We start from the raw sequence: 26,279 nt of genomic DNA, 5'->3' as shown, positions 1-26,279 counted from the left end.
AACTTCACATAGCTTCATAACCCCACTTAACCTGCCATGGTGTCCATGGACAAAGCCAAGCAGGTACCCTGTGCTCTTGCTGAAAATTCACTGCCCCTGCTCATGGATGCTGAGACCGTGACAGCATCTGTAAAGTGCTCCCTTGAGCCCAAGCTTGGCTGGAACTGTCTCCTGCAGAACTTTCCTATATATTTCTAGGCTTGGGGGAGGGGTCCTTAAGATTCTATTGTGGCTTGCCTCTTTGGTCTGTCTGGCCAACCACATGGTTTGTACTAGTCCATTGATTTCTTGTTAAATCTTTGGGGGAGTGTGGCTTAGTCTGTGCCTTCTTGGCAACCGCTCAGTGCCTTCACTCAATCCCTATTCCTCCCATTTCATAGAGGTTAGCTCGAGGAACCCAGATGCCCACCGTGCCCATCTGAAGGCAGTCTGGGCTGCTACATGAAGAATAGCTCCTACTTTAGGATTTTCAATAAACCTAGGTGACTCTGCTTTGTGCATGCATGGTCTTAAGAGTTTAAGTTTTTGGCACCTCTTTTCAATAGTACAAACATGAGTTTCCTAGCTCAGAGCTGACCAGAAAAGACTCTATCACCAATAAAAGAGATAGCTCGCATCGATGCGTGTCCTTTTGCTAAATGGTGCCTGGATCCCTTAGTGTGCCAACTGGTGGCTGCTGGCCTACAGTGCCTCAGGAAGGATATGGTTTGATCTGGTCCTCAGAGGATGGTGGCTCTGTCTGTAAGTTTGAGTTGGGGTTGTGGGAGTGTGGGGGATTTGAGCTTATTTTCTTTGACTATGATTCTGGAATTCTAGATGATCAAAACTGGCAGATGCCTTTGAGATGGTCCAGCCCTGCCCTAGTGGTCCAGATGTGTCTGTCTAAGCCACTGGATGAACCAGCCCTTCCTAACTATGTCACACACAGTGCTAAACTATCTCCCGCAAAGAGATCTGCGTGAAGATGCCCAGGGGTATGATGGGGGTTAGTTCCAGGTTTAAGTCTAGGTTGATTTCTGGAAACACAGTAGTCCAGGAAGGTTGTAAAGTTGAAAGTGGCTTCTGGAAACTGCTTAGTGTGGCCATATGTGAGTTTCACGACAGCCTGGTAAGGGCGATGCCCCTCCTCTGCTAGTGTTCGCATCTAAGTTACAACTCTGGGGAAGTCACGTGATGTAATGATGAGATGGGCGTTGACGCTGCTTCAGTTCCTACATTCAGAGCCAGACTCTCCTCTGAAAGTGTGTGTGTGTGTGTGTGCGTGCGTGTGTGTATGTGTGCGTGTGTGCCTGCGTGTGTGTGTGTGTGTGTGTGTGTGCGCGCGCGTGTGTGCGTGTGTGTAGGGGCAAGTGCTCATGTTGACTCTTTTCCTACTCAGTCACTTCTGGCCACAGGTTGGTTGGCTGGCTTCTGCTACTAGGTCTTCAGTGGCTAATGCCTTCTACCTGGGCCCTGTGCTTGTTCAAATGACCTCATCTGATTTGGTTTCCATGGGAAGATGTTAGGGCACCCAGAACACTCTGGAAAATGAGCAGCTGTTCCCTTTAGGGCTTGCTGGAGGGTAGAGGGCCAGACGGTGTGGGCTGCCCTCTGTGCTCGGTTCCTACTTCCTGGAAGCTCCTGGAGCAAGCCGGGCTGGAGGCTGTGTCTTTGTGCTTCTGTTGTTGCAAGCCCATTAACTAGCCCACGGGAAAGGCCGACGGGCAGCCATCTTGGGCTACTCTCTTTCTCTTTATACCTTTGTTTTCATTCCCCGTGGCTTGAGCGCACAGGACAGAAGTTCCCCATTTCCTGTCCCGTTCCTGTTCCTGTTCTCACTTCGCACCCAGCAAAGCTTCAGAAGCCCCATTGGCATATGGCAGGGATGCACATCTGCATGGAGGTGACATGCCAGCTGCCTGCTCTGGGGTTTCCCTATAGCAACAGCCCCCTGGACCAGTAAAGGACAGCCGAGGCTTAGAGCTGTGCTGACATGTCTGCCCCAGGCCAGGCTCTGTCAGGCTGACCCTCTTCCGGTAACTGGAATGCGTGGACAGGAGGCCTCTGTCTTATTTGCCTTCTTGTCTTCTCCAAGACTTAGCTCTAATCTGTGAAACATGGAGGCAGGGGTCACTGCCATGGAGGGCATGGCCAGTCTTGCATCCACGAACCTTGATCCTATGCACAGACCACTGTGCTTCCCCTGGTCACTTCCACATTTATTTCCCTGACCCAGGCATGTTCTATCCCTGACCCAGACATGTTCTTTCCTTGGAGACTGGGCTTTTCACTATGACCCTGATGTTTTCTGTGACCTGGGCTGACCCAAAAAAGCCAAAACAGCTGTGACCTCTAGCTTCTCTTCTCTGTCTTGGTGGGATGATGACACAAATGGTCCACACCTTCAGGTTAAGGGGGTGGACCAAAGCCAGGTACGCGCCTTCACCCCCATAAGGCTGGTCTCAGTGGTAGTGGGTGCTAAGGGTCCCCTCTGCCTGGCTGTGTTCCAGCTCCTCTTGCCTGCTGCTGCTGCTGAGGCTCCTGGGTTGGGGACATGCTCTCCCTTCTGAGAGGTTTGTCGGATGGGACAAGGGTTTGAAGCGGAGTGTCTGTCCACCGGGAGGCTGGCTTGGTCTATTTTTAGAAGGAGCCATGTGGGTTAGCCCTGAAGACAATAAAGAATGTGGCTCCACAATGGGCCATTATTTCCATGGTGGCTTCAGGGTCAGCAGATGACCCATGTCTCACGGGGCTGCACTGTCGCTCCTGTCCTATGGATTTTTCCAGAGCTTGCTCTGGGCAGGAAAGCAGGACCGAGGCTGAAGGGGAAGGGGGGGGGGAGGGAGGCAGGGCTGGGCTTTTGTGTTCCCAAGGGGGAACAATAAGGCATATGGCTCAGGAGACTCTGCGCTGGAGCTAGGTGTCCCTGCCTGTGCCTCCAGTGCCTACCTATCCCTGACTGTCTTCTGGTGCCTGTCTGCGTCTGCCTGTACCTGGCTGTGCCTGTCGGCGCCCGAGTGCGCCTGTGCCAATGCCTGCCTGCGCCTGCAGAATCCTCACTTCCTTCCTCATAGACACTGCCACAGTTCAGATTCCTATTCTGTAGAGTGGAGTGGGAGTCAGGGCTCTGGGCTTGCATGCGTTAGAAGCCTTCAGGGTTAGGAAGGGTTAGGGACCCCTGTATCTCTGTGCCTAGGTGGGGACACAGAGCTAGCTCTTCCTTAAGTGTATGTGTGCTCATGTGTGTTTGAGACAGTGTGTAGCCCAGGCTGTCTCCAAAGTCTCCCTCTTCAGTGCTGGGGTTGTAGATGATGTGCATGGCCACAGCCAACCCACACAGGATGGGGCCTTGGTGAGATGCCACACTGGGGACTGGGACTGTAGCTTGGTCACTTGTGCCTACTGGGTGTGAGGCCCCGGGTTCCATCTCCAGTATGTACAAACAGCAAAGAGAAAACAGCACTCAGACAGCCATTCTGTGGAGGTGGGGCTCTGGAATGAGGGCCTGTTCCTTTTGTTTCGAATCCATGGGCACGCCTTAGCTAGTGCACGCATGTGTGCTGCTATACTAATACATCCATGTGCACTGCTATTCACAGACATCCATGTGTACTGTATATTAGGATACGAGTGTGCACCTCTCCACTCAAAACCAGCACATCCGTGTCCTTGCACAGTGTTGCAATAGTATATTTGTGTGTGCTGCTTTACCTATGAGCACTGCAAATCCAGTACGCCCATGTGCACGGTTGCATTAGTTGACCCAGATGCATTACTCTACTACTACAAACGTGCATTGCTGTTTTAGTGCAGGCATGGGCGATGCTGTACCAGTGCACCCATGGGCTCCCTTGTGTATGCGTAAATACCTGTTTGTGCTGCAATCCCTGTCCCCATCGGCTTCACAGCCTTCTGCTCACCCAGAGTCTCACAGGACAGGTTAGGGTGACTTCCCAGACCTCAGCTCCTGAGTGGGTGTCTTCTCCATCCCCCCTCACGTTAGACCGTGGGCGTCACTCTAGTCTCCCGCCTCAGGAGACTTGTATGGGTCCTAGATATTGGGAGAAGGATGGCACTGGGAATTTTCCGTGTCCTGCTTTAATCTTAACACTTGTTGCAAGCTTATCCATCCATCGTGTTCTGAGGTGCAAGTGGGCTGTGCTATTTCCAACCTGTGTGAGTGTGTGGAGTGAAGGGTTTGACTGGGACCTCTGCCTCTGTGTCACCTGCCTGTTACCCCTGACCATCAGGTGTGGATGCAGGTGTCACATAGCATTGCAGGGCTCTTCTTGCAAGAAATGATCTGGAGAGAAATGGTCTGGCTTACAAGGAAGGCCTCCGTGTGCCCAGCTGAGCTGGGGAGGGCAGCCAAGAGCCACCCACATCAGAGGAGGAAGCTGTTGCTCTCAGATGAGGAAACTCACTCCCAGGAGATGTGTTTTGGGTCTTTGGAAGCCTTGACTGACAGCAAAGTAGACAGACAGCATTGGGCAAAGGCAGGGTCACAACCATCTACATGGGTTCGGATGATGATGTCAGGGCAAAGCAGCCCACAGGGAGGTGAGGGTTGGAACTAAGATGGAGCCTGTCTTTTTAGGGGCAGAAGAAAGATGGACACGCTCCATCCTCTCATGAGGGTGCATGGGGAGGGCTGTGGATCACTAAGAGATGGCCTCGGTGTGAAGCATGAGAGAGAAAGAATTTAGGTGGATCATTGCAGGTTCTCTCATCAACCCAGAGAGGGAAGTTGTTAGCCCACGACACTGACAGTCCCAGGAGGTGGATGCCATTGAGTCTTCTACTTTTTTGCTGCATTTACCATCCCTGGCATGATGGTTTAATGCAGGCAAACCCTTGCCTTGTGGTAATATGATGGCTTCTAGGTAGGCCATCATATTACCTGGTCAAGCCTAGTCCACTTTCACAGTGAGTGGGGTTAGCTCTGCTTGGTATCACCTACTATTGCATGCCATTTGAGAGGTGCAACGTGGGGATTGGACCTCAGCCTGTGAAACAGGAGGGGTGGACACCAACAGATGCTAGAACCAAAGGGGTGCCGTGTGTGCGCGTGTGTATGCATGTGTGTGCATGCGTGTGTGTGTGTGTGTGTGTGTGTGCATGTGTGTGTATGTCTGTGTGTGTCTTTGTCTGTCATAGTCACTATTCTTTTGCTATGAAGAGACACCATGACTGAGGCAACTTCTATTAAAGAATGAAACAAACACAAACACGTAATTGGGGCTGGCTTTATCATCAAGGCAGGGAGCATGGCAGCATGCGTGGTGTGGAGTGGTGCCTGAGAGCTGCGTCCGGACCCACAGGCTGGGGAGGGGAGGGGAGGGGAGGGAGGATACACACTGGACCGGGTGTGGGCTTTTGAGAGCGCAGTGACACTTTTTCCAGCGAGGCCGTGCCTTCTAATTTCCTAATTCTAATCCTAGCAAAGGGTTCCTTTCCTTGCCTAGGAGAGCCATTCTTACTCAAAATATCACACTGTGTCTGTCTCCCCACAGGAAACAGGGGTTGTCCTCTGAAATGGGGAGTGACTTCTAGGAAGCTACAAATAAGCAAATATTTATTGCCCATAGGTTAGGTGAGGTACAGGTGCAGCAAATCAAGGAAGCTCATGCCAGATGCAGAAACAAAGTCCTTTTCAGGGAGCATGGCTGGGGCCAATTGTCCCTGGAACGTAGTGCACAACCTGCCAGGGCCCTGTCTTCTGCCTCCTGGCACAGCTTTACTCTGCCTTCCTTTCCTTCCATCCCTCCCTCTTTCTGGCCTCAAACATCTGCTGTCCCCAGTGCAGAGCCCTGGGGACCAAAGCTGTGTGTACTTGGGGTGTCCTCAGAAATCATGGCAAGTGTCCACACTCAGTGGTTCAGTCACACTGCCACCGTGAATCCCATGCAACAGGGCTCTGTCTGTGATCTCTCCTCAGGAGCAGGACATTGAAACCCTACATGGCTCCCTGCATGTCACACTGTGTGGGACCCCCAAGGGCAACCGTCCGGTCATCCTCACGTACCATGACATCGGCATGAACCGTGAGTTCGGGTCACTGGGGGGAGGGAAATGCCAGCTAAGCATGGCTCGTGGTAGTTGGCAGTTCTTCTGGCCTTTGTGACTTGGAGCTATTCCAGAAGGGACTCTTGCCTCAGTCTGGGAAAACATGATCATACTGTGTGTTAGTACTGGACACTCTGGGGGAAGGAAGCAAGTGCCTATGCCACCTAACGACCTGTTACAGTGACTTAAAAATTAATATGTGCATCAGTCTCTGACATCACCACAGAGATCTGCGTAGTCAGCAGCACAAACAGCCCTAGGACACTATAGTCATTCTTAGAAGAAGCCTTGTCCCCTTTCTCCACTGCCCTGATCCTACATGCTCCTCAGCCCTCTGAGGATGCTTTGTCTCCTTTCTGTATGTCTCCAAGACTCTCTTAAGCACGCTCCTCCAGTGTGTGGTCCTCAGTGATTAGTTCACGCCCGGCTTTGTCCATGTTTCCAAGATGGATGCGTGTTGTAGCCTTTCATAGTACTTCACTCTGCTGTTGGCGAGTAGGATCCTTCTGAGTGCCAACCACACTTGCTCCATATTTCTCCAACAAGCATCATGGTCAGATCTGCCATAGCAACCCCCCACTCCCAGTACCAACTTCTGTCCCAGTCACTATTCTATTGCTGGGAAGAGACACCATGACCAAGGCAACTCTTATAAAAGAAAGCATCGAATTGGGGGCTCGCTTACAATTTTAGATGTTTGGTCACGGCATAGAGAGAGAGAACATGGAGGCAGGGAGATAAGGTGCTGGAGACGTAGCTGAGAGCTACACACTGATCTGCCAGCAGAGAGATACAGTTTCTCTGTGGCTTTGGAGGCTGGCCTGCCACTTTCTCTATAGACCCGGCTGGCCTCGAACTCACAGAGAGCCGCCTGCCTCTGCCTCCCGAGCGCCACTACTGCCCGCCTCTGTTGGGACTATTTTTATTTAAACCGCCACCCTGGAGAGAGGATATTTGGCTCTTTGAGCGTAACTGTTATACACAGTGTTGTAGTGAATATTGACACATTGGATTTTTTTAAGACGACAGGAAGCAAGCCAGGCTTGGTAGCCTATGGTTGTCATCCTAGCATTTGGGAATCTGGGGCCGGGAGACCAACCTACACTACATAGTAAGTTACAGGTCAACCTGAGCTACAGAAAGCAACGCCAGGTGTGGTGGTAGTGGTGCACCCCTCTCTAATCCTAACCCTTATGCATAGAGGTATGAAGATCAGGAGTTCAAGGACAGCCTCGACTACACAGCTGGCTGGTTTTGCTTCAACAACCCCTTAGCAAGTGTGAGGCTCATTCCAGGAGACACAGGTGGACACTTCTTGTCTGAGAATTATGTGTGGCTTGGAAGGCGTCCCAGATCTCACAGTTTGGAAGCCCAGAGAAGTGAATATAGCTTGTTCTAACCGCATGGCGATTATGCCAAAGAGGGGGATTCAAGGAATTTAGCGACCAGTTCCACCCTGTACCAGATCTTAGCTCTGACTTCTTCCCTGCCTCTGTAACCAGAGGGAGGCCTGGGGGTAGGGTGAGCAGACTTGTACTCTTTCTTTTGAGATGAGGCTTCACTGCGTGAAGCTGTTTAGCGTAACTGGTTCTAGAACCCTCTGTGTGTCGACCTAGGTTACCTAGGCATACTTCTGGAGCTCCTCCCTTGCTGCTGCTCACTGACAGAATAAATGAATCTGCTTTTGCTGCCAGCCCCTATCCTAACTTTTTTCCTGTGTCCTGCAGACAAGACCTGCTACAACCCCTCTTCAACTCTGAGGACATGCAGGAGATCACACATCATTTTGCTGTCTGCCATGTGGATGCCCCTGGCCAACAGGATGGTGCCCCATCCTTCCCAGCAGGGTAAGAGCAGAGACCCTGCCCCAGCAGCAGGTGGGGTACTATTTCTAAGCTGGCCATGGTGAAGCATACCTGCAATCCCAGCACTTGGAAAGCTGAGGCAGGAGGATTGTTAGTTTGAGGTTAGCTTGGGCTCATAGCAAAACCATCTCAAAGTTTTTAGAAAGAAAGGAAGGAAGGAAGGAAGGAAGGAAGGAAGGAAGGAAGGAAGGAAGGAAGGAAGGGAAAGAAAGCCCAAACAAAACAGTATATTTCATTTCAGCAAATTTTTATGGCTACGTGTGTGTACATATCATAACACACATAACATAGGATAGCATAACATAAGTCTAAAGAGCTTGTTCAATGGTGGCGTACAGTTAACTCTTAACCAGCTGATGAAAATCAGGAGGGACACACAGAGACTCTTACTCCCCAAGTAAAGTCTCATGATGTGCCTTCCCCAGGGGGAAATACAGATTAATATATGGGATGTGTGGCCCCTAAGTTTGCCAGGTGACTACGGTAAAACACTGTTGGAACAGGATGTGGCTTCCTCCCCGTCCTCTGGAGTCGGGACTAGGTGACACCCCTTGTCTCGGAGCTATTAGAGAGCAAGACTGGGAATCACTGACTGTATCCTCTGTTGGGAGTCTGCTTCCTGCTTAGGAATCTGCCACTCTGTTCTAGTATACCCAGCCCCAGGAAGCTGACAGGAAGTGGTCAGGGGTCTTTCCATCTTGTACCGGGGAGACCGCCTCACCACGCTGAGGTGTGATCACTCCCAGATCTCTGCCCCTCCTTTGCCCGGAAGCCGTCTCCAGTGAAGTCACGTTGTCTAGGTGCCTTCCAGCTCGTCCAGGGTCCTCCACATCCGTTCCCCGTCAGGGGATCCGTTACCCATTGGCCTCTGGCACAATCTCAGCATCACCTCCTAGGAAGCCCTCGCTGATCACGTGGATAGAGTGATCCCTTGCTCCCGTGTCCTCCCCAACCAAGCCCCTTTCCTCACAGGGAACCTGATGGCTTCCGATCCCTTCACACTCGTTCTAGTTCCTTCTTTCTGAGGCCACCCACAATTGTGAAATGCCATGTGGTCTGTGTCATATCTGTTCCCAGCATCTTACCCCTAAAGCTCACCAGGGGAAGGACAGATCTTCCTGCTAGCCACTTTCTGAGTGTAGACTGCCAAGTGGTTCCCAAGTAGCTGATAAGACCAGGGCAGAGGAAGCTGCAGGGTCCTCAGACAGTGGATGCCAAGGGGTGCGGATGCTGTGTCTGTGTTGGTCCGTGGAGGGGGCCAGCTGGTGTTGGGCTTTCAGAATGTTCTGGTATGGATGACTTGTTTCTTCAAGGGTCTGGGTTCTCAAGGTCTGCCTCCCCATGTCCCCCAAAGGTACATGTACCCCTCCATGGACCAGCTGGCTGAGATGCTTCCGGGAGTCCTTCACCAGTTTGGGTAAGAGCAAGAGACCCTCTCTTCTAAGGTTGTTAAGGGCAGCTGCCAGTCTCCTCTTCCTTGATCTGACCACTAAAATGCTGCTTGGAGACCTCAGATAAGTTCAGAAAAGGAGCTTGCAGCAGCTTGGACCCCCCCTCCCCCCCCCCAGCTCAGCATGCCGCTCTGTGTTCTGTGACTTCAGCCTTGCTTCTTGAGTGGCCCCAATGTCCACTCTGTCCTTGCCTACTGGTCCCATGGCACATTCCTGGAATAGTGTTCCCTGGGAGCTTGGCTTCTCTTTTCATTCTGCCTTGCAGGCTCCCTTTTCTTTCTCACCTCTCCTAGGGTTAAAGCCCATGGTTCTGGCCCTATTTGCTCTCATTCCAAGTTTCAGAGACCAGAGTAAAGCTTGGGAATGGGGTAAGGCAACTTGTTAATGGGCCTTCCTGTAAATGCTAGTCATCTCAGAGCCTTGGCTGGCTGAAGCAAGGGGAAAAGGAGGGATGAGGGCTCCCCAAGGTCACAGCTCTGGACTTGGAGGGCACGTCGGGGCAGTCTGCCTCTCACGGCACAGGGAAGCTTGTCAGCATCCTCAGCAAAGATATCTAAGGGGTGGAGCTTTTTAGGAGTAAGTGAGGGGGGAGTTTATTGGGGCAGGCAGGGACTCTATCACATACATCTCCCTCGGGTGACCTGAATGCTCATTTGGTTTCCAGGCTCAAGAGTGTCATTGGCATGGGAACAGGAGCTGGCGCCTACATCCTGACCCGCTTCGCAGTAAGTTTGTAAAATTACATTGGGAAAAAAAAGTTATTTAGGGGCTGGGGAGCAAGCAAGCTCAGTAGGAAAGAGTGTTGCTATATGCAGGCACAGAGACTTAAGGGCTGGAGTTCGAATCCCCCAATCCCATGTTGAAGATAGGCATGGTTGTGGGTACCTGTACCCTCAGCATGGGGATGGGCTGGGTTTAGGTAGAGACTCTGGAAATGTCTCTGGCCAGCCAGCCTAGCCTAAAAGGGAGAGCTTCTTATTTGAGAGACCTTGTCTCAAGGGAACATGGTGGAGAGCAACAGATGCAAGCACCCATGCCTTGCCCTGGCTTCTGCATGGCTATGCTGGGTGTGTGTACTTGCATGCATGCATGTATGGGACACACATGTGGACAAAAAAAAAAAAAAAAAAGTTTGAGAAGCATCAAAAAAACCCAAAGAGGAAAAAGAAATGAGCTGCACTTCCATTCCCCAAGAGAGAGCCACGGGGCCACTTGTGGCATATGCCACATAGGTACCTGTGCGAGTATGTCACAGCTGAAATGCTACAGTGGGACAGGGCTTTGGTCACCGACCTTATTCCCTGAGTAGGGAGTGTGGATGGCTTCCCGCTCAGCATCCTCAGATCCTGCAGGGTTTTGTCTGCAGGGTTTTGTGACCCAGATCCTCTGCGATCCTGAGGGAGTCTAAATAAGAACGAGACACATACGAATGTGACAGTGACCACTGGTAGCGAGCGCCGTGGGTGTCCTCCTTGTCGTTGCTAGTTTACCTTAAAGTGGCTCATGTCCCTCAGCCCGGGGTGTTTTGATGCCTGCTAAGTACAGCACCTTGATGGTACTCAGGCAACTCAGCTTGGGCATCAGCTTCAAGTAGATGCTGGCATGGTCCTGAATACACAGGCATTCCAAGCAGCAGAGCCACAGGGCATTTCTGGGCCCTTCTCACTTAGACATGGCTTGGCTGGTGCAGCACTGGGCATCTGGGGACGCTGAGGCCCGGACATGATTAGCAGGTCCCCAAAGTGTGAATGTATTCTTACTTCTTCTGTGGCTTCTTCCTCCCCTTGGGAGGACCCGGTTCGCTTCTGACTGGGCTAGTAGAACCTCAGGGAGCCAATTCCCACCAGCTCCAGACTCCCACTATTGTTGGCTTAAAGGCCTCCGTATTCTTTTTAATCCCCTGGTGATACGTCTCACGTTGTGTCTCTGATTACAGCTCAACAACCCTGAGATGGTGGAAGGCCTCGTGCTTATGAATGTGAATCCCTGTGCAGAAGGCTGGATGGACTGGGCTGCCTCCAAGGTAGGCTGGGCTGGGCAGGGCAGGGCAGGGCAGGGCAGGCGGGGGGGTTGGGGTTTCCGGCCTCCCCCCCCCAAGGCTGCCTTCTTGGCCCCCCACCCTTCCACTTTCCCTACCCTCCTAGAGAGCAACCTTCCTCAGCCCTGTTTCTGCTAGCAACCATTTTCTGCTCAGTAGGTCTGCCCTGGCTGCCCTCCCAAGGGTCCCTGTTAATCCTGTTGCTTTTCTTTTTTTCCTGTAAAGTCCCTAGGGATCTCCAAAGGGTAAGGAGAGGCTTCCAGCCAGGGTGGGACAAAGCCATTCAGGCTGGAGCTGTTGAGGAAGAGGGTATTAGCGGTGCCCACCTCCTTCCTGTCTGCTGCTAGGTGCTGTGCTGTGATTCTTCCTAAAGCATGGGAAGTCCTGTCCCTGCCCACAGGGCAGCTAGGAGCAAAGCATCCTCGCTGGGTTTTATGTTTTTCCAGTCCAGAAAGGGACATTCCGTTTGGGCCCACTTGGCTGCTGCTCAGCTGCTCTGAGCCAAACAAGGAGGGCTGGGACACGGGCCTCTGGCTGAGATGTGCTCTGGGTTTAGTGAATTCCCATGTCTGTCCCTCTGGCCTGGAAGACCTGCCTGGCTGCCTCACTGGACCCTCACTGTGGGAGCTGTGCTGCGTCCTCATGACGTGGTTTTTAACACCTTCAGTTATAGCCAAGAGACCTGAAGCCCAGGGCCTTTAGCCAGCCCAGGGCTCCACAGTGCAGGTAACCATCAAGCCAGTTCAGGGGCCCCAGGTCCAATGTCCATCTTCTTCACCCATCTCTTCTCAAGCTGTGGTATCTGCCTTATCTGTAGAGCACCTACAGTATACCTGGAGCATTTATACAGCTGCTGTTGTATAACTAGTCGTTTGGACTTTTTGTCATGATCTGAACATTTATTGAGCACCAACAGCGTGTTACCTTGCTTTCAGATCCTGCTGTATACAGGAGGCATATATTACCTTGCTTTCAGATCCTGCTGTATACAGGAGGCGGTGTGAGAGGTCATTAATGAATTCAGAGACTTCAAGGAATTCACAGACCAGGAACTGGGCTGGAGGGGAGAAGCTAGGGGGCGGTGGGGGAGGGGCAGTCAGGCCAGGGCTGAGTGGACCCTGCGCTGTGGATGTGGCCATCACTGCCTTGGAGAGATGGGGCCTCAGTACTGGGGAGCAGGAGAACCTGGCCTGCCTGGGTTGTGTGGTTCTACCGCACTTGCAGTATGTCCCATCCATGTGGGCTCTGAGAGGAAGGAACCGGATGCAAAGCCAGGCAGGCCTAGCCTGCCCTGGGCTATAGGTTCTGGAGGGGACCAGAGTCAAGAACTGAACTGAACTAAGGCCACACAAGCAGATTTAGACGATTTGGTCCCTTTGTCAAGCAGCAGGCTAGCCACCTTGTGGCTGGGGGCAAAAATAAAAGGAACTACCCCAAAGCCCTGGAGGCCTACTGTGGGTCTCAACCTTTAAGGTTCTCTCTTATTTCCCAGTGGTACTAGGTTAGTGAGCAACACTAACTAGGTTAGTGGCCTATGGCACACTTTCCAGAGTCAGGCTCTGTCCAGGCTGTCCTGGAGACGGAGGAGGGGGTGAGCCTCAGGGAACCAGGTGTCACTCTGCCTCCAGGACCCCAGGCTGCTGACTTTTTTTCCTCTGCTGCTAAGTCCTGTTGCTGATTTTCCTCCATTCACTTCACCCTCCACAGATCTCCGGGTGGACCCAAGCCCTGCCAGACATGGTCGTGTCCCACCTCTTCGGCAAGGTGAGTGGTGTGTCCTGCTGTCTGCACTGAGCAGTTAACCAGGTGGCACTCAGCACGGGGCCACACGGGGCTGGTAAACACAAAACATAATCAAGGGTGACCCAGAGTGAGGTCTGTGAATAATCGCGAAATACTGACTCACAGCCAGCAAGCCATTCATACTGGTGTTCTATAGGCACCCTTTTCTAGGATTTCATACATGTGTACAATGTCCCCTCCAGCTCTTCCCAGATCTCCTTCCCGAATAAACGTGTGGCTTTTTATTAATATTATTATTAGTGAATCTGGCTGGTATATAAGCTGCTGATAGGGTTATCCACTGGCATGGGCAGCCCACCGGGGACACCATCCCTGATCCCCCTCTTCCCCTCCCGCAGAAGCCCGGGGTGGGGCTTCTTGGTAACCCTTTAGTTGAAGCACAGTGTGCGGCATGTATTAAAGTAAATCCTTCCGGCTTCAGAATGACTACGATAGTGGAAGTGTCCTTCCGGCACCGCCCTGTCCGGAACCTCTTCTCACGCCTTCCAGACACTGCTTTCTGTCACGCTAGATATTCGTCTATGAATCCCGTACTGCGCTACTCTCTTCGCTGTGGCCTCTCGCCCTTAGCACGCCGACTTTTAGATTATTTTAGAATCTACTTAGGTTTTGGACACCGTCATCTATTTGGTATGTGTAATATTTCACTCGGCGCACATACCGCAGCTTTCCTGATGGCCCCTTTGTTTGTCATAGTTTGACAAACAAAGAGTGACATCTTCAGTGTATATGCCTGCAGGACCAGCTCCGTGTCTGCCTGGGGCTCCATCCCCAGTATTAGCTCATAGAATCGGTGGGGGACCACAGACGTTCCATAGAATCAGCTCAGGAGCCCCGTGAGCACACATTTATTCCGTAGAGTCAGCCCAGGAGCTCTGTAACCACACACATTCCATAGAATCAGCTCAGGCACCATTCTGAGGGGAGAAAATTCAGGCCAGAGTCTGAATGACTCAGTAAGGTCTCCCAAGCCAGGAGAAGCGTGACTGGGATTTGAACTTGCCAACTGCAGCATCCAACTCTCTGAAGCCTCCACCTGTGCCTAGTTCTTCCATGGGCTGAAGGCAGAGCAGGCTTCCTTGCAGGGTACTGGTGACAGGCCTGGGTCTTGCCTCTGGCTGGTGTCACATATCTGGTGGCAGTCAGAGCCAACAGCCCCCAGAGAGGACGTTCTTTAGGCTCACACCCAAGTTCAATGTCTGGAAAACCCCTCGGTTGCCCAGACTCTGGTGATTGCACTGCTTACGGGAAGGAGCCCTCTCTGCTGCCGAGCTAATGAATGTGACAGCTCTGTGATGCTCTCCCAGCTTTCAGGGCAGCAGAAAACACCCTGCTTTGCTTTGGTATCACCCTGGGCTGGTAAATGAAATGGCTGGCTGACGCCCCCAGGTCACACTGTCATGGCTTAGCATCCTTGCTGACAAAGGCTCTTCTGATCTTCTAAGTGACGGGCAGGTTGCTCTGAGGTCTACCACAAGCAGGCAGGAGTCCTGAGATTAGCCGAGGCTCTGAGGGAAAGCTAGGCCTCCCTTGTTATGGGCTCCTTCTGGCTGCCAGTAGGTGTCACTCAGCAGTCTGCACTGGGCACCACAGACGTGCCATGTCTCTGGACCATGGCTGTCTCTGCATCTCGGCCGGCCGTCTTCTCCCTCCACACCACCGTGGCCTGAGCGGTGGTGTCAAGCCTTTCCTGCTCTTCCCTCTGTCACCACAGGAGGAGATGCACAACAATGTGGAGGTGGTACACACATACCGCCAGCACATCCTCAACGACATGAACCCCAGCAACCTGCACCTCTTCATCAGCGCCTACAACAGGTAAGAGCCCTGTGCAGGGGTAGCCACGTCAACGGGGGGGGGGGGGGGGGGGGGGCGGGGGGCTCAGCAGCCTCCTGCAGCAGCAGGCCTGCAGTGGAAACGAAGGTCAGGGCTGTGCAGCTGTAGGTGGTTAGCTAGCAGAGTGGAGCCGGCGCTGCTGGCCCTTGGCACTGAGTGAGCTCTGCCAGGAGCTGCCTGGTGCTTGCTTCTATACAGATTGTGGGACCCGATGAATGAGGTGCGGCTGAGCAATAGGGGTAGAGAGTTGAGGTATGTATGTGCCCAAGACTGACTCAGAGTAAAAGCTGCTGTGGGTACAGCTGGGTAACAGAGAGAAACTCGGGGTTGGGGGGGGGGGATGCAGAACCCCGGAGGCTGCTGGGAAGAGAGTCTGTCCAGCTGAGGATAATGGAGCTCTCCCAGGGAGGGGCTGCACAGGGTCATTAGCATCAGTAAAGGTTCTGGAACATGTGCTCCCACAGCCTGCAGAAATAGTAGTAATACTGACAATAAACCAGGCAAAATGAGGAAGGTTTTGCTAGAAACAGATGAGTCCTGTTGGCTCTTAACACTTCTGAGGATGCTACGTGGCCATGGATTCTTGAGAACTACATGATCCCATAGAGATGATCTATGGGTGCTCGTCTAGAATGGTCTGTGGTGGGACCTCCAGCTCTGGCATGGTGAGAGTAGCTTCCGGGGTAGGTCTGCCAATGCTAACGATGCATGTGTTGCCTGCAGCCGACGGGACCTGGAGATCGAGCGGCCAATGCCCGGAACCCACACCGTCACCCTCCAGTGAGTGTCTTCCTTCCCCTGCATGCTTCACTCAGGGCGGCTGCTGCAGGCTTCTGCTGGGCGTCAGAAATGCCACCTTAGGGTGGAACACTTTGGTAGAGAGAGCTGGCTATGTCTTACCCAAGGCATCTGACTTGAACTTCTCCTTGGTAGCAGGAGGCAACATCGGGTCAGGAAGTATGTGATCATAACTGGGGCCATTGAAACAGGAAGCTGATTGCCTGTTAGGCATGTTCAACACCAATGGCTAAAGGTAGTTAGGCTGTGCCTCCCAAAGCCTAGACATGAGAGAGTCTTGTATAGCTAATAGTTAATGGTTGCCACTAACACATTCCACTGGCAGTGACGGTGCCCTCTTATGGTTCGCTGCGTGCACTTGTGAACCTGGCATACGCCATTTTCTTTGTCTTTTATGCCAGACCTTTTTTTGGGGGGGGGCCATCTTAATTCCTGGAAAATTTCTGTCCCTCCTTCCCCAGGCAGAGGGTGCTACACTAAGACACAGCAATCATTGGGCTACAATTTTACGTGGAGGTATAAGTAACTGCTAGCCCATTTTATTCAAAGTCCAAAGCCTAGGGGCATAGAGATGCAAAGGGTGGTGGACACGTAGACAGCTTTTAGAATCCTGCTGCCGCTGCCTTGCAGAGGCTGGCGGTGAACCCTGGGCTCACCCCCCTTCCCCTGTCCTGTGCAGGTGCCCCGCTCTGCTGGTGGTCGGGACAACTCTCCTGCAGTGGATGCTGTGGTATGTATCAGCTCAGCCACAGGTACTCACCTGTATGAGGCTCCCTGCTTTTCCCTCTCCCATTGCAAGGACATTGTGTAATGCCACGCCAGCCTTGGGGCAGAGTTCAGGCCAGCTTCTCGCTGTGGTCACTGGTCCTGGCTGCCTAGCCATCTGCCTTCCCTCCCTCTTGCTGCCCATGGGCACAAATCTATGTGGAGGGACAAAGGTTAGGTTTTTAGGGCTAGGGGTTCTTGGCGTCTCTGCAGCAGGTGGGTCTTTCTTTCTGCTTGTCAGAAGGGCAGTGCAGGCAGCTGGGTCAGGCAGAGCTTTCTGCCTCCGTTTACCCTCTAGGGAGGCGCTGAGAGGGAGATGTGTGACATGAGGCTGTTGCTCAGAGTCCAGACTGTCTTGCTCTGCCTCTGCAGTTCTCCACAGAGCTGGTTGTACCCTGCCTTGTCTCCAGGCCGCAGACGTGGCGGGGCCAGGCTCCAAAGCCGCGTGTGTTTAACAATCCAAAGCTCAGCTTCCGAAGAAATGCTGCTGTTTCCGACAGTGGGGAGAACAGGGATCTCCGGACTTGGGCTGAGTACTTACCTAGTCTTTCCCCTTGTGCAGGTGGAATGCAACTCCAAGTTGGACCCTACAAAGACCACCCTGCTGAAGGTATGAGCAGGAGTGGGGTGTGGTTAGAGGCCCCCACATGAGCTAAGCTTGCTGAAGCACAGAACTGTTGTTAGAGCCATAAAAGCAAGCATTTGGTGTTGGGTGTCATGCACACCCTAGCACTCCAGAGGCAGGAGACCTTCAAGTTTGAGGCTCTCCTAGGCTACACAGCGTGTTCTAGGCCAGCCCAGACCAGGCTTAGAGACCCTGTGTCTGAAATGGAGAAAGGAAAGAGGACATGGAGCTGGGGAGTTAGTTAATAAGCAAGCAAGCTTGGAGCTGATCTGAGGCTGTAAAGCAAAGCAGAGTGGTCCATTCTGGGGACTAGACTGCAGGGGTCTGCACACTTCTGCCCATGCAGCTAGGGAGAGACAGACTGGAAAGAGAGGACAACAGTCTTTTTTTCTCAGGGTGGGGCAGATCCCCTGGTGTGTAGTGAGGGGCTGTGGTTGCTACCTTGTGTTAGAGGTCTTCAGAACCCCACGGCATGCAATCAGGGCACACACAGGCAAAGGCACCCATGTGTAGCAGCTGTGTCTGGGATGTGCCAAAGCCTCGGACTTCCTCCTGAGGCTCCCCCCACGGGGTAAACCCTGAAGTCGCGGCTCTTGAAAGCACCGTTGAGCCCTGTATGCTTTTAGGGGTTAAATGGAGTGGTCTGAGTGGGCTTGTTGCTGTGGGTGAGCTTTGAGTTGTAGTTGCCAAGGAGGATAAGGGGGGGGTACAGTCAACAGCATTACCCCCACCATAATCAACCCGCTCAGAGCAGTGTCAGGTGGGTGATCCTGGGCCGAGACCAGATTGCCACCAGGGCTATGGCCTAGGTGTTTGGTGCTAACTAGCCTTCCCTCCCTTCTAGATGGCAGACTGCGGTGGCCTCCCTCAGATCTCTCAGGTGAGTGAAACTGGCATTCAACACCTGTCACTTCCCACTGGTGGAGTGCGTGTGTCTTTGTGGCCTGAGTGCTCCCTTCCCCCCAACCCGCCTATGTGAAATCTGATGGTAGGCTATGCGTATCTTCTTCATAAAATGTGCTTCCTGAATGTTGTGGATTCACGAGATCCCTATCAAGCAGCTTCTGGGGATTGGGAGACCCTGAGGTCCACAGGCTTAAGAGATTTGCCAGATGGGCCTGGCATGGCCATGGGGCCAGAATCGTGGTTAATCCTGCCCTAGCCAGGGGCAGGATTATGTAAGCCCAGAACAACAGAGGGACGGAGAGGCTATAGCACCAGAATGTGTGTATATGCATATTCCTGTATGTGTGTGTGTGTGTGTGTGTGTGTATGTACATGTGTGTGTATGCATGCTCTTGTGTGTGTATGTATATGTACATGTACATGTGTGTGTATGCATGCACACACACGAGAACTGTGCATGTGTGCCTTTGCCCTTCCCTCCACCTCTCTACCCTTTCACCCTTCCCTTTATTTCTCCACCCTCCCTCCTTTCTTTCTGCTCTTTCTTTCCACTAACATTTTCCCGTCATTGCCCTTTCTACTAACCCAGCCAGCTTACCGTCAACCTGATCCATGTCAGCCACGTCAAGCGCAGAGTTTCTGGCATGGAGGAACTGGCTCCATCACGTGACCCTCACTTACTAGTTCTGGTCTTTAGGTAGACAGGTTCCCCTCCATCATCTGTCATATGCACCCAGGAGTGCTGGCCCTGGCCAGCTGGTGTCAGGTTTCCTGGAGATAGTTCTGCAGCATCCCTAGCAGACCATGTGGCTCATGACAGTAGGCTTTGAGCACAGAGTGTGACTTGGCCCTGCATGCAGTTGAAGATAGTGACTCAGAAAGGGCTGTAACTTATCCATGCTTTTCCAGCCGCTCGGCAGGTCCTGCCATCCTTCTTGGCCACAAATAAACACACGGACGCTGTATTAACTATAAAACTGTTGGCCGATGGTTAGCTTTGTCTTAATTATGAACCCATGTCTATAAATGTATGTATTTCTACATGGCCTTATCTTACCAGAGAATGCCTATCCTCCTGGTCTCCACATGGAAACTTCTCTGGCAGGTTCTCCCTGCCTACCTTTCCAAGAATTCTCATCTCCTAGCCCTGCCTATCTTCCTGCCTCTACTGGCTATTGGCCAAACAGTGTTTCATTCATCAACCAATAAGGGAAACGTATATACAGAAGGACATACCCCATCAAGGCAGGTTGGGAGACGTTTGTCCTTGGTCAAGGCTGACTCTGGTCTGCACAGCCATCCCTTGGTTCTTGCTTAGCTTCTATGCTCTCCCTGTCCATACATGGTAGCTCCATCCTGGGCATAGCTCTGGCTTGCATGTACATGTGGCCCTTGGTGATCTGGACCTCCAGCCATTGACCTCATATTCTCTCTCTCTCCTACAGCCTGCCAAGCTTGCTGAGGCCTTCAAGTACTTTGTGCAGGGCATGGGATACAGTGAGTATCACACCTTGGGCACGCACCAGGCACATGTGGGAATGTTAATGTCACAGCCAGCGAGGGGCAGGAGGAGGGCTCTGTCATCTTGGTTGGCTTCAGCTCTTAAACATTAGGGAAGTCTGAGAAAGGAGTAATCACAACCAGGCATGGCTGAATGAGAAATGAATCAGTAACAGACTTGCTTATCACAAGGCACACATCCTCCAGCATGTTGACACAAACTAGAGGGTGATGGCATCTCTTGAGAGCCGTGTGATCTTAGAAGACCACATCATGTGTTCAGCCTGTTAAATGAGATGCCTTTAAGTATACATGAACAGAGGATCCGACATTTATTTAGCTTTCCATGAGAACCATTTAAAGAGTATTATTTGGGACCGTAGTGAGACAGAATATTCCTCTTGGTCAGGCTGGTCCTTGCATTCGTAATAATCCTCCTCAGTTTCCCAAGTTTCCCAAGGATTACAGGGCAGGAGTATACTAGGCTAGGACTGTCCCTTTAAACAGTTTCCCTTCCCCCCCCTCAAAAACAAATCAATGACCCACAGCTGAACAAGGAATGCCCCTAGTTTTGCTTAAGAGACCAGAGCTGTAGCAAAGGAGGGGAAGAAAGGTTAGTCTATTTTGTCTCCTCCTTTAGCCATCACAAATAATCCTACCAGGGAAGGCCACAGGGGTAATCTGTGGAAAGCTGGTGAAGCCAGAGCTCCATGTAGGAGGGAGAGCAAAGTGCGTGAGACCAAAGGCAGAATGCTTCTTTGCTTGATCATTAAGTTGGGGACTTAAAGGACAGAGCAGCCTGCTTCAGAACGTCGGTTCTTCCTGCTCCAGGCTTAGAGTGGGTTTGTCACTCAGTAGTCTTTTCCCAGAAATGTTAAGCTGTGACCGGGGCTCACAGGTTCGGCTAGGGCAGTAGCCTTGATTGACACTGGTTGACTGACTTGTTGGTTGTGGCTCTGGCTCAAAGCAGTCCACTCAGTTCTTCCTGCCTTCTGCTTGGGGTTAAAACCATCCATGCATCCTCCTTAGCTGGAAAAGTCTAGCCTTGTGTTCCTTGCCTGCACCATCCACCCGTTTAGAAAGAAACGGATGGGCCTATTCGGCGAAGCACTAATTTGCCTTCACCCACACCTGCATCCCAGCAAGACAGAGGAGGGAGCCTGATATGAGTGCCCCCCGACAAGGTCCCTGTGGCTAGCTGTCTGTCAACAACAGAACACATTTGCCTGTAGACCTCCCTCCCTCCAGCCTGCTTTCCCTGGTGGAAACAGGAGAGAATTAATTGCTGGGCAGTCCAGTTTGTTTCCCTTGCTGGGGGTGAATCCCAGCCAGTTTTCTGTGTATTCTGGAAGGAAAAGAAGCAAAAGCTAGGCCCTTGGTTGTCCCCCAAATTCGCCTCACTTCTGTCCCCAATTCAGTCTGACAAAGCTTCCCTTAGACCTTGGAGAAATAAGAGGAAGAATCACAAATCCAAAGGCATGGCCAAAGGGGCGGTTCCAGCTCAAGAGTGTCTGCCTGTGATGCTGGGTTGACTGGACTAGTCCATTGTGTGTGTCTGGTGTCATGGGAAGTTGCCGTTTCCTGGTGAGGTCATCAGGACTCACGGATTTGGGTGGAGAAATAGAGACTCGGGGGTAAAACACACATGAGCCACAGATGTGCACTGACGCCAGTTCTTTCTGAATTAAAAGTAGGCTCTTAGTTACATGGTAGCACAGCCACACTGTCTCAGCATTTGGGATGCAGAGGCAGAAGGCTCATGTGTTCAAGGTTATCTCAACCACAGAGTTGGAGGCCAGCCTGGGCTTAATGGAGCCTTACTCGAAAGACCAGAAAGGGTGGGAGGTAGGGAGGGGGAGAAAGAAAAAAAGGAAAGGAAAAAGGAAAGTAGCAGCAACACTTACTCTTTAAGGAGGGGAATCCACTGGCCGTGTGGTCATGTAAGCCTTTCTCACATCAAGGCACAGAAGGTGGATGGTCCCAGGACAATAGTTAAGGGAGGACATCATGACTAAGACAGGGCAATTGTCCTACCCCGTGGAGGCTCCCCATATCCTAACCACATTTTCTTCTGTGTTCCCAGTGCCCTCTGCCAGCATGACTCGCCTGATGCGTTCCCGCACAGCCTCTGGCTCCAGTGTCACATCCCTGGAGGGCCCCCGCAGCCGCTCCCACACCAGCGAGGGCCCCCGCAGCCGCTCGCACACCAGCGAGGGGTCCCGCAGCCGCTCCCACACCAGTGAGGATGCCCGTCTCAACATCACCCCCAGCTCTGGTGCCACCGGGAACAATGCCGGGCCTAAGTCCATGGAGGTGTCCTGCTAGGCAGTCTGTGCATCAGTCATCCTGGACTGGTGACCTCTCCCTTAGCCCCCAACCCCTGCCTGCCACCCTGCACTAATGCGGTATTAATCTAAAACTGCTTTTGTTAAGAATGAACTCTGACGGTGGCAGACCCAAGCTGTTCAGGCTGGCTGCCTCCTGGGACCAGCGTGGGCGGTGATGGTGGACAAAGGCAAGAAGCAGTTCAGCGTTCTGTTCTGCTAACAAGTGGTCTGGTGGCCCTTCTCTCTCTACCCTCAGACGCCAAACTGCCAAAACCTAAGAAACATATAGCTGTAACACTGCCTGGCTCCAAGCCCGGGGCGATCCAGCATCCTGGTTCTCCGGCGTTTTGCCAGCCCCCCGGCTTCCTGTTTCCTCCCCACTAAACCCATTCCTGGAAACAAACTTATTTCTGATTTGAAAGGGGAGCGAGGCAGGGAAGGAAGTAGTTGGGCGCCTTATGTTAAGAAGGAAAAAGAGTCAGGGTCCAAGTCCGCACACAGCTCACTGGAAGGAACTCGTTTTAAAGTTCTGGGTGCCGGAAGCCACAGCCCGTTTTTCCTGCCAACCTTTTCAACATGCAAGGGAGTCTGACAACAAACTCCTGGCTTTATAAAGACAGTGACCCCACAAACACTGGGTGTCACGGTGATGTAAGACTTTGCTTTGCAGAAGTCCTGGCTCCCTGGCCCCCATCCCACAGTGTGAATGAGTGGGTGGGTGATACCTTTGTCCCCGGGGGAAGATAGTTTTGATTTGTAGTCGTATTCTTTGAGACAGAGAGCTCAGCAGGTGGCAGTGGTCCTTGTTAGTAAGAGTCTCTAGGCTGGGGATGGTTGGCGATGGAGAAGGCATGGGATTGGGTGACTAGAATCCCGTGGGTGTGATTTCAGCAAACTCCTAGCCTGTGGCCTGGAATCTTGGGTGATTGAGTCATACCTTGTCTCCCATTATTGACTGACATCTGGGGTTGGTTTTAAACTTGATAGCTAAATGTCTTTCAGCTGGCCCAACCCTGGCTCTTCAGAGAGAACCATGTGCTCTGGTCGGGGATGGGCTGAGGAGGTGGTTCCAGAATCTGTACATTCCACGGGAACTCGCTTCCTCCCCTTTTGCCCCCTCTTCCTGCCCCTCCTGCTGACTGGGTTAGTAAGCATCGATGCCAGCTAATGGCCGCGCCCTGTACTATTGCCCTTTGATTCTCAGAGTGACTAACCTTGAACTTCCCTATAGGAAATGTGATCAGATCAGAGACACCTGACTATTTGAGGGGGTGGGGAGGGCAGTCATTAAGGCCTGGGAGTTGCTAGAGGAGGGCAGCCACGCCCTATAGAGCGGCAAGGACTCGGTTTAACCACCAACTCCTACTACGGAGGCTTCCTCCAACCTTCTGTAGAAATATCAGGGACCAGGGTGCCTGAATGTGGACAAGAAACCATTGTACACGTATTTCCAGGGCAGTTTCTTAATGAGATGTTTGTATTTATTTCCAGACCAATAAATTTGTAACTTTGCAGTGGCATGTGCCTTTTCCTTCCCCTGGGAGGGTGTGTGTGACATAGGGGTGGAGATTTACCCCAGAGCCCCTGTTGTGTCCCCCTTACTGTTGGAGTTCTTTGCCACAGATTGGTACTGGCCAGTACAAATGGCACATAGTTCCCTAAGCTGTCACGTAGTAATACCGAAGAAAGAGGAATCAGGTGAAGGCAAATTAAACCTTGCTCCCCCTTTAACCCAATGTGTCTAGACTATCGCCATTTCTATGCAATATGCCACACACACCTTTCTTTGTACTAAAGAGCACATTGCAGCCAGCCTCGCCACACGCTAGCTAGGCATCCAGCAGCAGGTCAGCACGGTGATGGAGAGAACACTTTCCAACCCAGAAGGAGAGGGAAGCATTTGGGTAAAAGACAACTGGTCCGTCCCACGGGAGGTGTTTGCTTTGTGTGTGTGTGCTGTAGGTGTGTTTCATTTATGCGTACATGCAGTGGCTAGGGGCTGACGTCGGGAGTCTTACTGTTTTGCTCTCATCTTACGGGCTTTGAGATAGTCTGTCACTGAACCTAGAGCTCACCCTGTAAGCTGACCTGGCCACAGAGCCAGTCATACCTCTCCATCACATGGCAGCACCAAGCTGGGGAGGTGGCCTGCTGGGTGAAGTGCTTGCTGGGTAAGAGTAGAGACTCAGCTTGCTTGCTAAAAGGGACAGTTGTTAACGGGGTTTAGCATAGTTCCTCGTTTTATCAAGCGTTTTGTAATTCTCTTAAAACCCACAGGACACCTGCAGTTGGTTTCAGCCAGTTTCCTGTGGCCATGACAGAATCCCCGATGTAAACACACGGAGGGTTTATCTCAGCCCACAGTTCAGTCTGGTTGACTAGCGCTATCGCAGTGGCCCAATGGTTCAGAAACCGTGGTAGCAGGACTGTATAAGAGGAAGCTGTCACGTAAAGACAGCCAAGAGGCAAAGAGCAAGAAGCTGGGACAATAAATATTCAGAAAGGACATAACATGAAAACCAGTATTTTTTTCTAATCAGGCCCCACTTACTATGGCTCACCGCCTCCCTAAGGGAGAATCCATTTGGTTCTGAATCCACTGATGGATTAGTATCAGTACCCGCATAATGCAGTTGTGTTTCTGAGTGTTTGCAGAGGACTAAGTCTACAGTGCGTGAGGCTTTTTTGGTTTTGTTTTTTTGAGGGGGTCCATTTCAATGTGTATCCTAACCACTGCAAATCACTTCAAAGACTCCTCACAGGCCCCGGGGGGGGGGGCCTGTCCCTAAAAAGCCAACACTAGAGCTCCACCTTTTTACCGGAGAAGGGAGGCACCAGCTCTCTCTCGATGTCCCCTCTGTATCCCAGGATGCCTCACGACAGGACTTCTGTCTTAGTTTATTGTTGTCTGTGACCATTTTGCAGGTCTCTCCTGCTTCAGCACGAAGTGCTGCGTGAAGGGCACTGGCTTGAGGTCTGCATGGGGTTTTTCTCCGCGGCAGGGTGGCCCCTGGTTGTGCAGGTAGGTGCAGGGCTCTTGGAGTCTAGAGGACAGTATCTGTGCTGCCATGGGACCTCTTGACCTGGAGTTCATCAAGTAGGCTTGGCTGACGGGCTAGAGTGTCCCAGCGATCATCCTGTCTCTACTTCCCCAGCACTGGGATTGCAAGCATGCACTACCATGCCTGGCTTTCTAGAAAAGTGTTTTATGTGTGTACATGTTTGCCTACATGCAGGCTTGGTGCTTGTGGAGGCCAGAAGAGGGTGTGGGATCCCAGGACCTGGAGTTACAGACGGCGTGAGCCACCACGTGGGCCCTTCAAGTTGAACTGAATTCTCTGGAGGAACAGTGTTCTTAACCACTGTGCTATGGTGGAGTACTTGGCTTATGTGTTCTCTCTCTCTCTCTCTCTCTCTCTCTCTCTCTCTCTCTCTCTCTGTGCTTGCGGATGTAGGTCTGGATGTGAGGTCTCAGCTCCTGCCTGCCTGCTCCCCACCATTGTGGTCATGGACTCCAAGCCTCTGAAACTGTAACCCTCAAATTAAGTGCTTTCCTTTACAAGTTGCCTTGGTCATGGGTGTTTTATCACAGCAGTAGAAAAGCAACTGAGACAAGCTCCAAGGACTCAGTGTAGCTAAGTTGATGAATTGATAGTGACATCATCTCCTGACAGTCAATCCGTGGGTTCAAAACCCACTGTCGCTCATCCTTGCTCTGAGAAGCAATTCCTGCACGCCCAGCATTCCTAGTAAGCAAAGAGACTTGCAGACATGGCGTATGCGGCTGCATACTGTGTGTTACTTTTCCACTCACAAACTACCGACTTCCTCTTACAAAGAATTTGTATTTATTTATTTGGTGTGTATTTGTGTGTGTACAGGCGTGGTGTGCTTCGAGGCCAGAGATCAATGTCAGATGTCTTCCCTCCGTTGCTCCCCACCTTAGTGTTTGAGGCAGGGTCTTTCACAGATCTTAGAACTCACCAATTTGGGTAGACTGGCTCCAGGAGTGTCTCCACTCCCCCCAAAAGAGTAGTTCCCCAAACTAAGAGACTGATGGCTCCAGCGGCCATTCCGGTGGATTATCGTCTCCCTGCCTATAAATCCTGAGCACAGAGCTGGCTCAGGTCCTCGCCTTTCAAAGTCTAGGATGGTGGAACATCGGTTAGCTGTGAGTCAATACCAGGAGCCTGAAAAGTTTCACTGGCCCTAAGTGCCTTTGTCCATCCATCAGATGGTCACATTCAGACTTGCAAGACACAATAGCTTTGATGTGGTTTCGAGTTTCTCTCCCTTTCCTCTGCCGGCATTTAAAAATAT

At 52.0% G+C, this 26,279-nt stretch overlaps 1 protein-coding gene across 1 annotated transcript in view; it reads left to right on the top strand.

Annotated features, from left to right (window-relative positions):
- LOC127214496 (protein NDRG1-like) overlaps nucleotides 1–23,473 on the top strand; it is a 37,956-nt gene extending 14,483 nt beyond the window's left edge. The window contains 15 exon segments of the mRNA XM_051174891.1: nucleotides 5,918–6,023; nucleotides 7,773–7,790; nucleotides 7,793–7,892; nucleotides 9,265–9,327; nucleotides 10,026–10,086; nucleotides 11,298–11,384; nucleotides 13,107–13,163; nucleotides 14,917–15,020; nucleotides 15,762–15,818; nucleotides 16,516–16,535; nucleotides 16,538–16,566; nucleotides 17,164–17,211; nucleotides 18,071–18,106; nucleotides 19,578–19,629; nucleotides 21,716–23,473. Coding sequence (XP_051030848.1) covers nucleotides 5,918–6,023; nucleotides 7,773–7,790; nucleotides 7,793–7,892; nucleotides 9,265–9,327; nucleotides 10,026–10,086; nucleotides 11,298–11,384; nucleotides 13,107–13,163; nucleotides 14,917–15,020; nucleotides 15,762–15,818; nucleotides 16,516–16,535; nucleotides 16,538–16,566; nucleotides 17,164–17,211; nucleotides 18,071–18,106; nucleotides 19,578–19,629; nucleotides 21,716–21,957 — 1,080 coding nt within the window. The 3' untranslated portion in view covers nucleotides 21,958–23,473.
- The last annotated feature ends 2,806 nt before the right edge of the window (nucleotides 23,474–26,279 follow it).

Source organism: Phodopus roborovskii, unplaced genomic scaffold, assembly GCF_943737965.1.
Source record: "Phodopus roborovskii unplaced genomic scaffold, PHOROB, whole genome shotgun sequence".
Taxonomy (NCBI): Eukaryota; Metazoa; Chordata; class Mammalia; order Rodentia; family Cricetidae; genus Phodopus; species Phodopus roborovskii.
This window is presented reverse-complemented; position numbering and strand designations above follow the sequence as displayed.